Source organism: Crinia signifera, chromosome 4 (assembly GCF_055691185.1).
Source record: "Crinia signifera chromosome 4, ASM5569118v1, whole genome shotgun sequence".
In the NCBI taxonomy this organism is placed as follows: domain Eukaryota; kingdom Metazoa; phylum Chordata; class Amphibia; order Anura; family Myobatrachidae; genus Crinia; species Crinia signifera.
The window spans coordinates 256,571,488-256,585,762 of NC_139220.1; the positions used below are offsets into that span (position 1 = coordinate 256,571,488).

At 41.8% G+C, this 14,275-nt stretch overlaps 1 protein-coding gene across 2 annotated transcripts in view; it reads left to right on the plus strand.

The window, feature by feature from the left end:
• Positions 1 to 14,275, plus strand: part of LRRK1 (leucine rich repeat kinase 1) — a 103,126-nt gene that overhangs the window by 23,629 nt on the left and 65,222 nt on the right. The window contains exons 1-4 of one of the 2 annotated variants that reach the window (XM_083184284.1): positions 4,984 to 5,152; positions 9,578 to 9,741; positions 10,528 to 10,699; positions 13,137 to 13,316. In XM_083184284.1, the coding sequence (XP_083040410.1) occupies positions 9,589 to 9,741; positions 10,528 to 10,699; positions 13,137 to 13,316 (505 nt within the window). In that variant the 5' untranslated portion in view covers positions 4,984 to 5,152; positions 9,578 to 9,588. Of the gene's footprint in view, positions 1 to 4,983; positions 5,153 to 9,577; positions 9,742 to 10,527; positions 10,700 to 13,136; positions 13,317 to 14,275 lie in introns of those variants that run through there. The other variant, XM_083184283.1, reaches the window with a different exon arrangement.

The following is a 14,275-nucleotide window of genomic DNA, read 5'->3' on the forward strand; positions in this document are numbered from 1 at the left end:
CAGGTGGCGAGTTGCTGTTGCAACAGCATATAAACGTTGGCAATGGTACCCACATACGCCACCATTTCAGACCTTTCTACCAATGGACTTGAAGATTTTTGTACACAGCCCTGAGGGCTAAGAAGTAAAATCAGCCAATCCAATTTTATCATAAGCACAGCAACTAGCTGCACTTACTCACACGGGTGAGAACATTGCCCCTAATTGAAATGACTTCTTTGTGTTGTAAACCTGATTCTGGATTGCATTACCTATTTTCCTCTATGTACAGTATATCAGGTGGGATGCTTAGTGTAACACTGTGGACTATAAACTAGAATGCTGTAACACAGTATTTTGACATTCTTAAAATAAACCTCTGGGAAAGGAAAACTTGACAATTGTTCCTTCAAGAAAAGAAACCGTGCATAAAAAAACAATATGCGGAATGTTTGTTCTGGTTACTTCAATTCCAGGATATCGCTGACCATTCTCATGAGGAACGTTCAAAGTTGTTGACTGCAATGTCACTGTTCCAGCCTTGAGGTTGTCCATAGTAAAATAAATACAGATAACAAGAGCGAAACAGGCAGGTATTTGTGTTCTTATCAACCTATCCTAAAAACGGACGTGGATTCACATGCCATCCTGCAGCCCAAGATCACCCATCATCTGCAACTGCGAATGGGAAAGCGGTTGCTTCTTCCTTCCTTGTAATAAAGCATCGGATAGCGAGAGTACAAGTACAGGCTACCCGTTACTCCATTCGGCTGCCACCAGTTTCAGTGCTGTGCTGCAAGTGGGCACGCACCTGCAAATGTATGCTGTGTGTGTGTGTGTGTGTGTGTGTGATGTACATACATATAATAAAAAACACACTTTGACTTAAAAAAACTGCTACTTTACTGTTACTCTGATAACATATTTATTAACAATTTCTTATATAGTGCAAAAATCTTCCGCAACACTTTGCAGATTATGGGGGAGATTCTCTAAAGCAGAAATGCGGTAAAAACCCTGTTATCGGGGTATTTATCGCATTTCTTTATGCTCTATGGCCCCTCCGCAGTGGCAGCGTTGCAGGGGGGGAATCGCCAGCAAAAGCTGACGATTACCTGTTGAAGCCTATGGGCTTCTTACTGCAGCGCTACTGTGAGGGATCCGTCACGGATCCCTCCCAGCATGCCCCCCCGCCGTCAACGTCACTCTGCGCATGCGCAGATGGACTCCCGGGTCACAGGGCGAAGGTGGGAGATAATGAGCAGCGGATGTTAGAACATCCCGCCCATAGGGCGGGATGTTCTAACATCCGCTGCCCATTAACGCCCCCCTTCGCCGGGTATCGCATTGTTAATAATCGTATATGCTCTAACATATGCGATTATTAACGCAAGGGACAGCTTTTCTGATAAGAGCTGTCCCTTGCAATGCGCCCACGGTGCATTACTTCCGGGTCTGAGTGCCTGCCGGAGCCGCCCGCTGCGCATGCTGGGAGGGATCCGTGATGGATCGTTCACAAAGTGCTGCTGTATGAAGCCCATAGGCTTCTGCAGGAAATCTCCAGCTTTTGCTGGTGATTCCCTCCGCAGAGCTGACACTGCGGAGGGGGGGTTAGAGAATACAGGGTTTTTACCGCATTTCTGGTTTAGAGCTTCCTGTCCTATGTTTGAACATGCACATCAGTCCCTGCCCCAGTATACAATATATGTTCACTATCAAATGTACACACAGACTCACACAATCCTTGGGTTAAATTTTGTTTGGAGCCAATTTACCTACCAGTGTATTTTTGGATTGTGCGAGGAAACCCACGCAAGCACAGGGAGAATATACAAACTCCACACCTTGTAGGGCCATTGTGGGAATCGAACCAATGACCTTAGCGCTGTGAGGCATTACATCGTCTGTGATTAAATTTCAGCTCAGATACCTATTGATGGTTAATGATTGTGTATGCCACTTATAAAACCTCAATTTGACCCCTGGTTTTAATATAAAATATAGTACAATAATTTAGCTTGCTTGTGCTATGAAGGATTACACTCTGACACTTCGCTGGTAGTTGCATCTACAGTATGTACCGCTGTCTCATACATTAAGATGACCACAGTCTGGGCTGTGTGTCTGCAGATTGGTCAGTTTAGTTTAGTGGATCATCCTAGACTTGGGGTATTGATCTGTTGGGCAGCAAAGCCATAAGTCTGACCTTACCGATGGAAGCTGTAATTCCTGCAGCCTGTGGAGTTGTTTTGACAGCTAAATGCCCCTGAAACTCTCCTTTCATTGGTCTAGACCAGTGGTAGCCAACCCTAGCCCTCGAGAGCTACCAACAGTGCACATTTTCCAGACAACCTAGCTGCTGCACAGCTGCACTCATTAATCACTGACACATTTTAAAAGATCCACAGATGGAGCTAATTAGCTCACTTGTGATTCTGTGAGGAGACCTGCAAAACATGCACTGTTGGTAGCTCTCGAGGACTAGGGTTGGCTACCCCAGGTCTAGACAAAGTGCTACTAGAAAATAAATAAAGTTTATGATTTATTTATAATGCTTGTGATCTAAATAGGAACTCATAATAGAAAATGAAGGCAGCAGAGAATAAACCATCATTTTCCCTCCTATACAGTAAATTCCAATACAGTTACCAAATACATTTATAAATCCTGTATATACTGTATGCCTAAATATATTGTTTAAGTAGTGTTTTTATTGTAAGCACATTGACCACGCAAGACAAACTTTTTGATACGACATAGCATGTAGGCCCTGTATGTACCCGCTATGTTGCTGATGATGTGCAATCCAGTGCAACATCATCTGTAGGCCCTGCATGCAGGAGGCAGCATGGCCACCGCTTGCTGATGCCAGCTCTGCCACCTGGTCCCATCGTCCACAATTATGTACTGACCATGGCAAGAATTTCGGTGCAGCTAATTGCCAGTGACAATCACCAAATGTCACAAAGTTCAGTGTAATATCCACAGGGTGGAAACAGCGCGCCTGATTGGGATATATAGTTCTTAGATTTCTTTGATGTTTATAGCATTTTTGTATAATAAAGCATGTTGTTCCCAAGGTACCTCAATGACAAAATATCACAGGATCCTCATAGTGCGGATCAGTCAATGACACAATGAAATATATTAAAAATCGTGTGAGGAATAAAGTGAACCTGTGCCGGATGAAGTCCTTTCCTAAGCCTGGTCTGATCATATGTTGTCACAAAATAGCAGGGGTAACTCTCCATCCTCCCTTTACAGTTCCCTCAAAAACAAAAATATCATAGAGCCCTCCTGGTGCATATCAATAGGTACCACAAGCAGACAAAGTACCAAAACATATGAAGAAAACTCTATACCTGTACCGGATATGGGCCTCCTCATAGGCCTGGTTTAAGCGTCGTGCTCACAAATACAAGGGGGTGGTTTTACTGCATTTTCAACTTTACTAAAACCCGGCCGCACCGTCTTCGCCGGCCAGGGTATCGCCACCTTTGGGTGGCAATACCCTATAGAAGCCTATGGGCTTCTATCGCTGCCCAACGTCTGAACCCCCCTCCCCTGACCTCCGTCCTTCTTCTCCTCCCTCAGCAGCATATTGCAGACGGGGATGTCCTTCCGGCTGCAGGGGGGAGGCCGAGATGCCGGGGATGCCGCAGAGCCAGGAGGTGACGGAGACCCCCCTCACACCACATCACAGGTATCGTGGTGTTCTCCGTCACCGCACCACGATGCCAGCCGCATATGTTAGTACATATGTGCTGGCATCCCGGGCGGCGATGTATATTAATACATCCTGCCCATAATGCGTATGTAAACATTCATCGGGTGGTAGGTGTTAGACCCGGGTGATACCTTGCAGATGAAGCTGGATACATCACATCAGTTATTGTTCCCAAACAATGTAATCGCTCTAATATACCACCAATGCGTTTCAGCTCCTTCAGACCCTTCCTCGGGGCACCTGAGGAAATTTTATCAGATATGTGTTTTTTGTATAAATAAAGTTTTTATATTTGTTACGTTCTACACTATGAGAAGTGTTTCCTTTGTTTATATTTTTGAGGAAAAATCGAAGAAAGGACAGAGAATTGTCCTCTTGTATTTGTGAGAAACCAGGCCTAGGAGAGGCCCATCTCCAGTACGGGTTTATAAATTTCCTCCTATATTTTGGTACTTTGGGCCTGAATCTAGTTAATGCGCTCCCATGCGAATTTGCACGGGAGCGTGATGTTTTTGTACTGCGCATGCGCTGTGTGCAAGCGGCCACGGCGAATAGAGGGGTTATTTTGGTTCACTCTTTCTGACAAATTCCTTCTTAGATGGACAAAACCATGTGCACTGCAGGGGGGGGGGGATGCAACATATGCAGAGAGAATTAGATTTGGGTGAGTTATTTTGTTTCTGTGCAGGGAAAATACTGACTGCTTTATTTTTACAATATAGATCTCACTTTGAAGTAAAACCCCACCCAAATCTAATTCTCTCTGCACAAGTTACATCTGCCCCACCTGCACATGGTTTTGTCCATCTAAGAAGGAATTTGTCAGAGAGAGTGAACCAAAATAACCTGTCCGCTTGCACACAACAGTGTGGGCGGCGGGCTGGGGGATGCACCCAGCGTTCATCCTGTATTAAAAAAAAATATTACAATTAAAGCTAATATAAGAATAATTCTAGTAGAATTGTCACCAGGACCTAGATAAACAGAGCAAGTTTTGGGAACATCTCTCTGTCTAGATGCCATCCTGTTCTGTGGTCACATTAGGGATACTTTAAGATACAGGGAAAAGATACAATATCATGTGCCTTTCCCTGTGAACCGAAGCATTACTGGAGATCCCTATAAGCACCATGCCTTTTTTTCTTTTTGCTAATACCCACGTGAAGCATCAGCAGTTTGTTACACTACTCTAATGGGACAGGGAATTGAAAATTACCAGGATGGCTTCAGATGAAGACGTTTCTCTCCTCCCTCTCTCTTATCTCCGCCTGTCTGAGGTGAGGAAGCCTCTCCACAAGCTTCTTGAATTCAGAGATGCTCTGATTGCAGGAAGGTCATTTAGATCTAACCTAGACTGTGACAGCTATGTGCTGTGTCCATGAGTCTTATATTGATGCAGTCAGTGTCTCATTAGACACCCATCTGATGTCTCCAAATCATGAAAAGGTCAGTTCTTCCATTATTCTTCTACCCGTACCGGAATGTATAATAGTTCTTCTTTATCAGGGCTTGTCGGTGCTTCTTGTGACCTGCCACAGGAAAAGCAGGCGATTTCTGCATGAACGCTACATAAGCTGTGCTACTGTGCGACGTAACCGTTGTCAGTTTCTTTTCATGTATCCTAGATCTAGTCCGCATAATGTTGCATATGTTGTGTAGGTGTGGATGTTCCAGCATGTTGTGGTGCTGGAATCTGTACCTTGGCAAATGGCCTGTTCTAATGACAAGGGGTAAATACCAACATACCTGCAGTAATAGAAATGTATGTTCAAATACATGTGGCCTGATAATAAAAATGTGCAGGAAGACAGGCAGGAACTGCAGAACTAGTTCTGTTCCAAAAGTGTGGCTTGTTTATTTTAAGAATTATTCTGCAAACTGCACTCTTTGGGGGAAATGTACTAAGATGTGTATTCTACTTCACATGTGATGTTGCTATGGGCATCCAATCAGAATCTACTTATTTATTTAGCACCCTCTAGAAGATAGTAGACAGGATCTGATTGGTTGCCCATAGCAACATCACATGTGAAGTAGAATACACATCTTAGTAAATTTCCCCCTTTACAGTCATATTATTATTGTGTATAAATAAATAGCACTAGTAGTAATATTAACATTGTTAGTAGTATTGAAAGTATTAATAGTAAGTATCCTGTTTGTATAAACATTATTATTTTTTTTAACAAACCTTTAAATTTTCCTTTGTACTGGTAAAATATTAAGTTGTGTGTGTGTGTGTGTGTGTGTGCCCTTCAAAATGGGGAGAAGAAGCTGAGAACCTGCAATCCTAATGGGCTAAACCTCAGGAGTCCTCTCAAATGTCTCTGCGACTTGAAATGTGCTAAATAATTAACCAGCAGCTGTATTCCGTATATATGCATTATGTAAGCCAGGCAGATACAGAAAACCGCTTGTTTTGCTACAGTATTTCTGGTGTTTCAGCTTATTTTCTTCAGGTAAAATTATTGTACAATTCAAGAGGACAAAAAGAAAAAAGAATGTCTCTGTGTGGTGCACTAGAGAGATACGTAATAAAATGCAACTTTTATTCAAATGTTATATTAAAACGTTGCCTTACGTTAAAATTCTTGTACTTCAAAGTATAGGAGACGGAGTACTTGTGTTCATATGGCTATAAACATTTATAGATGGGGGAAAAAAAGGAAGCTGTATTTACAGTAGGGGAATTTTTTCAATTTATATTTTTGTACAATAGTTAAAACGTTTTCCTTCTGAGCATAAAATGTATTTTTTTTACAGGAAGGACTTTTATTTTTTTTAAATATATTTATATGTATCTTGTAAGATGTCATAAAGACAACTGAGAATTCTCGCTTGACGATTCTCTGTGGGGTTTATTTACTAATATGGTAGTTCTGTTGAAGATGGGATGTTGCCCATAGCAACCAATCAGATTCTACCCCTTATTTATTTAGCACTTTTCAGAAGATATTAGAATCTGATTGGTTGGCCATAGCAACATCCCATCTTCAATACAATTCCCATCTTGGCAAGTATCCCGCTATATCTTAATAAAAAGACACCTGAGGTAAAGAGTTGAAAACTTTAACACAACAAGGTTGTATACAATGTATAAAGTTTGTCCTACGACAAATCAAAGTATATCACTTGGAATACTGTCATTCTGAAAACGTATTTTTGGCTACTCCACTAGTGCACACAATGCATACCCTCCAACATGACCCATTCCATTAGGTACAAAATGCTCTGTTCCTGGACTGCCCTGCCAGTGGCAGTTACAGAGGTGGGGCTCCAGCACAGTCCAAAATTCAAAGAGGGGGGTCACATCAACTGCCAGTGAGTCCAGGACAGTGATGTTTGGAGTGGCAGTAGGTGTGGCTCCCCTTTTTGAATATTGGACTGTGCTACAGCCTCCCCTCTGCAACTGCCACTGGCTGGGAAGTCCAGGAACAGAGCATTTTGTACCTAATGGAATGGGTCATGTTGGAGGGTATGACAATGTACAGAATGTTTGGAATACTATAGGAGGGTACACACTGGGCAATATGTACTTAATAATATGCACAACACCATTAAAGTTAGCCCATGCATATCGTCCAGTGTGTACAGTCATCTTTAACGACCCCCTCCCCACCTGTCATCTGTACATGCAGCTCAATCTGTCAATCTTGTCAGCGATGTGTGATATCACTGACCAATATCCTAAACGATATCGGTAGGTTTGTATGTCCTATATGGTTCTCCCGCGGCGCAGCCGATATAGTTAACTATATCAACTAAGTGCTCCAGTGTGTATCCAGCATTAATTCTGAAGAAGAAAACCTAAAGAAAGAGTAACCAAGAGTGTAATATTTAGAATATTATTACATAAAAAATAAAAAAAATCTGTCTTGCAAAATTATCAATACTAGGAACTGGACCGATCCCATATAAGATACCATTTAGAACACAAACTCACAAAAAAACAACAACCCATAGGTTCTTTTTGATGGTATCCTTTAATACTATTGTAGGGATAAAAATGGTATTTCCAAAGTGTATTGATAAAACAAATATGAACAGTTACAGAAAATAAAGGAGTACAAAGAATCTCCAGCTGTTCCTCATGAATATTGTTGCTGCTCAGCTAGAATAATAAAAGTGCCCTGTGATCATAATGCAGGTCCTAATTGGGTGCACAACGTTAGGCCCACTGTAAACACTAGTGCCTTTGGACCAGCCGTTAGGAATAAGCCAGCATGTGCCCTGTGATTGTATCCATTACCATTACAGTGGTTCCGGTTGTTAGGGGGACAGTGATTGGGTTGACCACTATTGGTCAAAAGGTCGACATGCACTCGGCCAACATTGACCTAAAGTTGATACAAGCAATAGGTAGACAGGGCAATGGTTGACACACAAACAGGTCGACATGAGTTTTTTTACAATTTTATTTCACAGTGTGCCGAGTGAAGCGAGACACCATGCCTGAAACATGATGAGTGCAAGGGTTACACTAATTGGGGGACTATGTTGACATAAAAATAAACTAGAGAAAAAAAATCACATTGACGTGTCCATAATCAACAAGGGGCTTGTGTCGACCTAGTGCCTGTCAATATTTTTCCTGTGTTGACCTTTGCACTGTCGACTCCTACCTTCAGAAAGACACGCAGTAGGTGTTGAAACATCTTGGTAATCAAAGGAGCGTTTTGGACCTGTGCCAGAGAAGCGAGAACGTGAGACAGCGATATTTTTTTTTTTTTTTAGAACACCTGGGTTCCATTTACATCTTGCATTGCTGTCTGTTGCTGACTTTATTGTCCATCTGATCCAATTTTTATCTTTCTTTGTTCTAAATAATTTTATCTGTTAGTATTGAATCATGGAAAGTATTCTGGTACTTGTGTATTATATCGGCGCCCACGATGTACATCGCGCAAATGTTTTTATTGCATGCCATGCGACTCGATTTTTGCCCCCTATGCGATGAAACATTGTATAAGCACACTAAAGGGTGCTTTTAAGCACCCAAATGGGTGCTTACAATGTTAAATGCACCCCCACGCCACCCCCCCACTATAAACGTGAACCCGAAGCGTGGCAAGCGGACGCGGATACCTGTGAAGGTATCCGCGTCCCCTCGCGGGGCTCGCCACGCGGGGCTCGCCACGCTTCGGGCTCGGTGGCTCGCTGCGCTCGCCACACTTTCTATTCTCAACTCCACGCTGACGTGGATAGTGGGGGTATGAAAAAGTCGGAGGACGCATACCGACGCCACTCGCGGGCTCGCTGCGCTCGCCACGCTTCGGGTTCACGTTTATAGTGGGGGGGGGGGGCCTGGGGGTGCATTTCACATTGTAAGCACCCATTAGGGTGCTTATACAATTTTTTATTGCATCGCATTGTATGGCATTGTATGCCATACACAATGTCATACAATTTTAAAATTGTATGACATTGTACAATATCGCATCGCATCGCATACCATGGCATGCCTTATGGTATGCGATGCGATGGGCGCCGCTATAATACACAAGTACCAGTATTCTTTTGTAGAAACCCAGCTTTGCCTGAATATCATTCTGTACCGCCATACGTGAAGTTGATAAAATTGTTGGGTGGATTATAGCAAGATCACATCTCCCTTCTCCATTGAAAGTTTCTGGAAGAGACCATTTTGTTGCAAACCAATATGACTTGGTTACATATTTGTGTTTGGTAGCGCCTTGGTTTGATTTTTCCTGTGTTTATACCAGTGGTAGACCTATTGATTGTCAGCCTAATAAATCAATCTCAATAAACGTACATACCGAGGTGTATACAATGGTTACTACTGAGACGTTTATTGTATTTGTGGTAAAACTATGTGATCAGTTTCCCCTTTGTCCCCTGTGTCCTGCCTAGGATCTACAGGTATGGGAAACAAGCAGGCCATGCCCGGGGAGCTTGTGGGGAATCAGAACCCAGTGATATCCGAGATCCAGGCCGCATATTGTGAGGGGGACAGAGACCGAGCGCATGATCTGGTTAAGGCCGCCTGTGAGGAAAATCTTCCACGGCATGAAAAGGTACAGTGGCCTACAAGAAATAAAAGTGGTTTCACAATAATAATGGTACATATATCATACAATAAAGCATCGTCCAAAAATGTCAAGGTGCACTGAAAATGATGCTGTGTCCACAGGAAACTAATCTGATCCCTTATTTAGTTGGCTGTATAGAACGGAATTACAGCAATGATACCCGGCACACATCACAATGTATATAAAATGTTATACAGGGTTCTAAAAGGGATATAAGGAGCGATTTATCAAGCAATGAAAAGAGCATCTGTTGCCCATAACAACATCAGTTTCTAACTATTGTTTTATAGACTCAAAGCTGATTGGTTTCTCTGGGTACTTCTCTACTCTTCGATGCTTGATACATCAGCCCCATAATATGTTAAGAAACCTGGAACCCCTTGCCTAGCTATAAAAATGTACTACATACATTATAGAGGAGCGGGTACCCATCTATTTTCCTACATACCACTTTTATTTTATTTGCCGGTACCTGCCCCCCAATTAGCCCCCCCCCCCTCCCCGTAACTGTTTTTTTTTTATTGTGTGTGTTTTTTTTATTTTGTGAATAGTTCCTTTAAGAACAGCTGATCCTCTGTAGCAATGTATGTACTGCACATTGCTGCCTGTGTTATTTTGTTCTGAGAAAATATGTGCTGTCTGGGCGAGCAGCGGGTGCGATGGAACTAGTAATGCTTACACTGACTGCGCAGCATGCGCGCTGCATGGCTAATCGTGTCGGCACCTTGACTACTGCCAGTATTGATGCAATGTGTCTGTGTGTGTGCACAGTATCCGCTCCTGAAACTCACGGCGGCTTATGGTGATGTGCCCTCCGTACGGTATCTGCTTCAAGAGGCCAAGGTGGTTTTACCGACCGAACCCAGTGATGACAACCCAGCTGTTTTGGCCGCTCAGTGTGGCCACGGAGAGACTGTTGCCTTGTTACTCGATTCATTGCCAGGTAAAAATACATTGAAATTCATTGTTGGTGGGTGAAATATACATTCAATATTTTTCTCCATCTCTGACTGCAAATAGGGTGTGTGTGATAGGAAATTCATACCCCCAGCTGTTTGTTTCTTTGCAGTCTTCTGGATGGTAAAACAGTATATAATGGCTTGATCACCCCTATTTGCGGTGACTGCTCTTTTCAAATGCTAAAACCTTCAAAATTCCGTTTAAAATTAGTCTCACTGGCTTCTAATGGGCTTGTTTCTTCTAAATTGTCCTGGTACATTTTAGACCATGGAATGACCTTTTTTTTTTTTCTTTTTTTTCATGTGTCAGCACTTGCTCCCAGTGGAATAGATTGTATCCTACATGGGGGTTTCGTTATCGAGATGGGAGTTCTATTGAAGGTGGGATGTTGCCCATAGCAACCAAGCAGATCCTACTTCTTATTTATTTAGCACCTTCTAGAACAGGGGTGGCCAAACTGATCCACCACATCTACCAACGGTCCACGTTTTCCATATCACCTAGCTGGTGCACAGCTGTAGTCATTACTAACTGTCACATTTTCGAACCTGCTGCGTTCATTCCTACTATAGATCCACAGGTGGCCTGAGACAAGTAAACTGTTGGTAGATCTTGATGACCGTTTTTCTCCACCCCTGTTTTAGAAGATAATAAATAGAATCTGATTGGTTGCCCATAGCAACCTTCCACACCATCCCATCTTCATAAATAAACCCCATGGAATCATGTAAAAAAAAGCCAAATAAATGTAAAATACACCTAAAGCACATGTTATTTTCATATATTTTACTTAGATTTTCATTAATTGGCAGTGAGGAAATCTCTTTAATAATGTCACATGTTCAGGAAGGAAGAGCTGAAAATAACCTGTTCTTATAATTTATTTTGGATTCTAAAGGTGTGTACACACGGTGCAATGAGGCAGCTGGCCGATTTGGTCTATGGCCAAATACGCTGTGTGTGTGTGGTATAGTCAAAATTATCTGTACAGTCTATTTTCCATTGCAATATCAATGCCGAGGGGCCACACATTGCTATCACAAGCAACAGAAACACTGTTTGATTTTTAGCTACCTTGTCTTGTGATTTTGACTACATAGTCGAAATTGGAAGGAAGGTTAAGCCAACATCACACTGTGTGTACACGGCGTAAGTGTGAACTAACCTGTATGACAGGGAATTCATCTTGACCACTATAGTAAATTTAGTTAATTGGTAAAGTGAATAATCTGTTAACGGCAGTTATATTTAGTATATTTAAGAAATAATATATAAGATGAGCCCATACAAACTTTCTATGAATGACATTGTTAGTACACGGTTATAGGCAACTCATCTGTCAGTATTGTAGTAAGTGCGCAAGTTGATGTGTACTGGGCGGTCAATCAGGGCACAAGAGCGAAATCCTAGCACGGCTTGTGTTGTTCGCCCAGTATGCACTGTTCAGTAATTTTGTGGACAGAACTAATTTCCTTGAGATTGTAGCCTAACCATCCATTGGGAACCAGAACATCATACATTTCAGTCAGCTCAGTAGCAGCTTACAGGGTTAGCAAAACAACAGATGCGCATGATTACTAGGAAAAACAGTACACAACTAAAGTAGACCATTTAATTAACTACAGTAGTTAATAATTTGAACAAGTGTAAGGGAAGGGGAAATTTGCCACAAATGCTATTTATTTATGTATTTATTAACAAGAAGTAAAGGACACCCCCTAAATTTGTCTGCATGTTTTTTTAAATTTGCCTTTCTGCAGCACTAAGTGTTTTTGCCAATCGGCAAATCCCACCACCCAGCTGACTGCTAATTATATATGCAACCAATGTTGCCGGTAAAATTCATGTAACATGAAATATGGTTTAAGAAACTGTTCTTGACTTTTTGACAGCAAATGTGTATTCTAATCTGAATTTGCATATTGTGTGAATTATTACATAGGGCGAGATTCACCAAACTGAAAATGCCGTAAAAACCCTGTTTTCTGGGTTTTTACTGCATTTTCATATGCAGCAAAGCCCCACCGCCGGGGCTTCACTGCGGGGGGTTCCGCCAGTTCTAGATGGCGTAACCCCATGGAAGCCTATGGGCTTCCCTTTGTGTCCCCCGCCGATCCGCGCTGCCCTTCCTCACCTGTGTCCGGGCAGCCTCCTGCTGTGCTGCCCGGACCAGTGATCTCCTCCTTCCTGCACAGCTTCCGGGTGCAGGGAGGAGGAAAAGGAGCCCTCACACAGCTGTGTGAGGGTTCATATGTTACTGCATATGCGATTATTAAAACTGCGAGTGCCGGCGATGTGCTGCGGGAGGTATTAGAGAATCCCGCCCATAGTGGCAATCAGCTGTAGAAATTTCAAATGTGCTTTAGTTCTTGTAAGATGATAACTGTATTGTACCATTTGTGCCACTACTGACGTTACAGATGCGACCAGCCACAAGTCTCTCCTGAACTGGCTTCTGGTGACCTGCTGTGAGAAGGGTCACTTCAGCCTAGTGAAACTCCTGATACTAACCTATCATGCTGACCCTGATTGCTATGCAATGAGAAGTAATGAGTTCCCTGCCCTCTGCAAATTGCCGCTGTATGCCACCATTATGGCAGGTACTGTACTAAAACTTAATCTATCCATACTTCAATACCATGTACTGAATGTTTATATACAGTATGTGTATATATACACTATATATATATATATATATATATATATATATATATATATATATATATATATATATATATATATATATATATATATATATATATATATATATATATATATATATATATATATATATATATATATATACATTGGGGATCGAAAGTTTGGGCACCCCAGGCAAAAATTCATTTTAATGTGCAAAAAGAACCCAAGGAAAGATGGAAAAACCGCCAAAAGGCATCAAATTACAGATTAGACATTCTAAAAACATGTAAAAAAAAGTTTGATTTTATTTTCATCATTTACACTTTCAAAATAACAGAATACAAAAAATGGTGTCTGCAAAAGTTTGGGTACCCTGCAGAGTTTATAGCATGCACCCCCTTTGGACAGCTGAGACCTGGCAGTGTCATGGGTTGTTCTCAATGCTATTTTGAAAGTGTATCTGTCCTTTTTATACTGCTTCCATGGAATTCCAGAAAAAGAGAAATGTCTAAAATAAGTGCAGGGATGGGGAACCCTCGGCTCTCCAGCTACTGTTCAACTGCACATCCCAGCATGCCCTGCAACATGGACAAATAGCAAAACTGTAGAAGGGCATGCTGGGATGTGTAGTTCAACAACTGCTGAAGAATCAAAGTTTCCCCATACCTTGTCTGATGTAATATACACTTGTAGGTCAGTGGTTCCTAAACTTTTTTGAATCATTTTTTTTTGAATATCAAAATGTTTCTCGCATCCCACAGGCCAAAAGTTTATTATTGGGAAACTTAGAAAAAACCCACATTAAATTAGGTAAATTGTGTTAATCATCCTTAGCTTTAAATATGTGGTGAAGTACAGGATTTGCTTCTGTTTCTTAACATATTTTATGACTAGAAGTCACAATCGCTGGATTTTC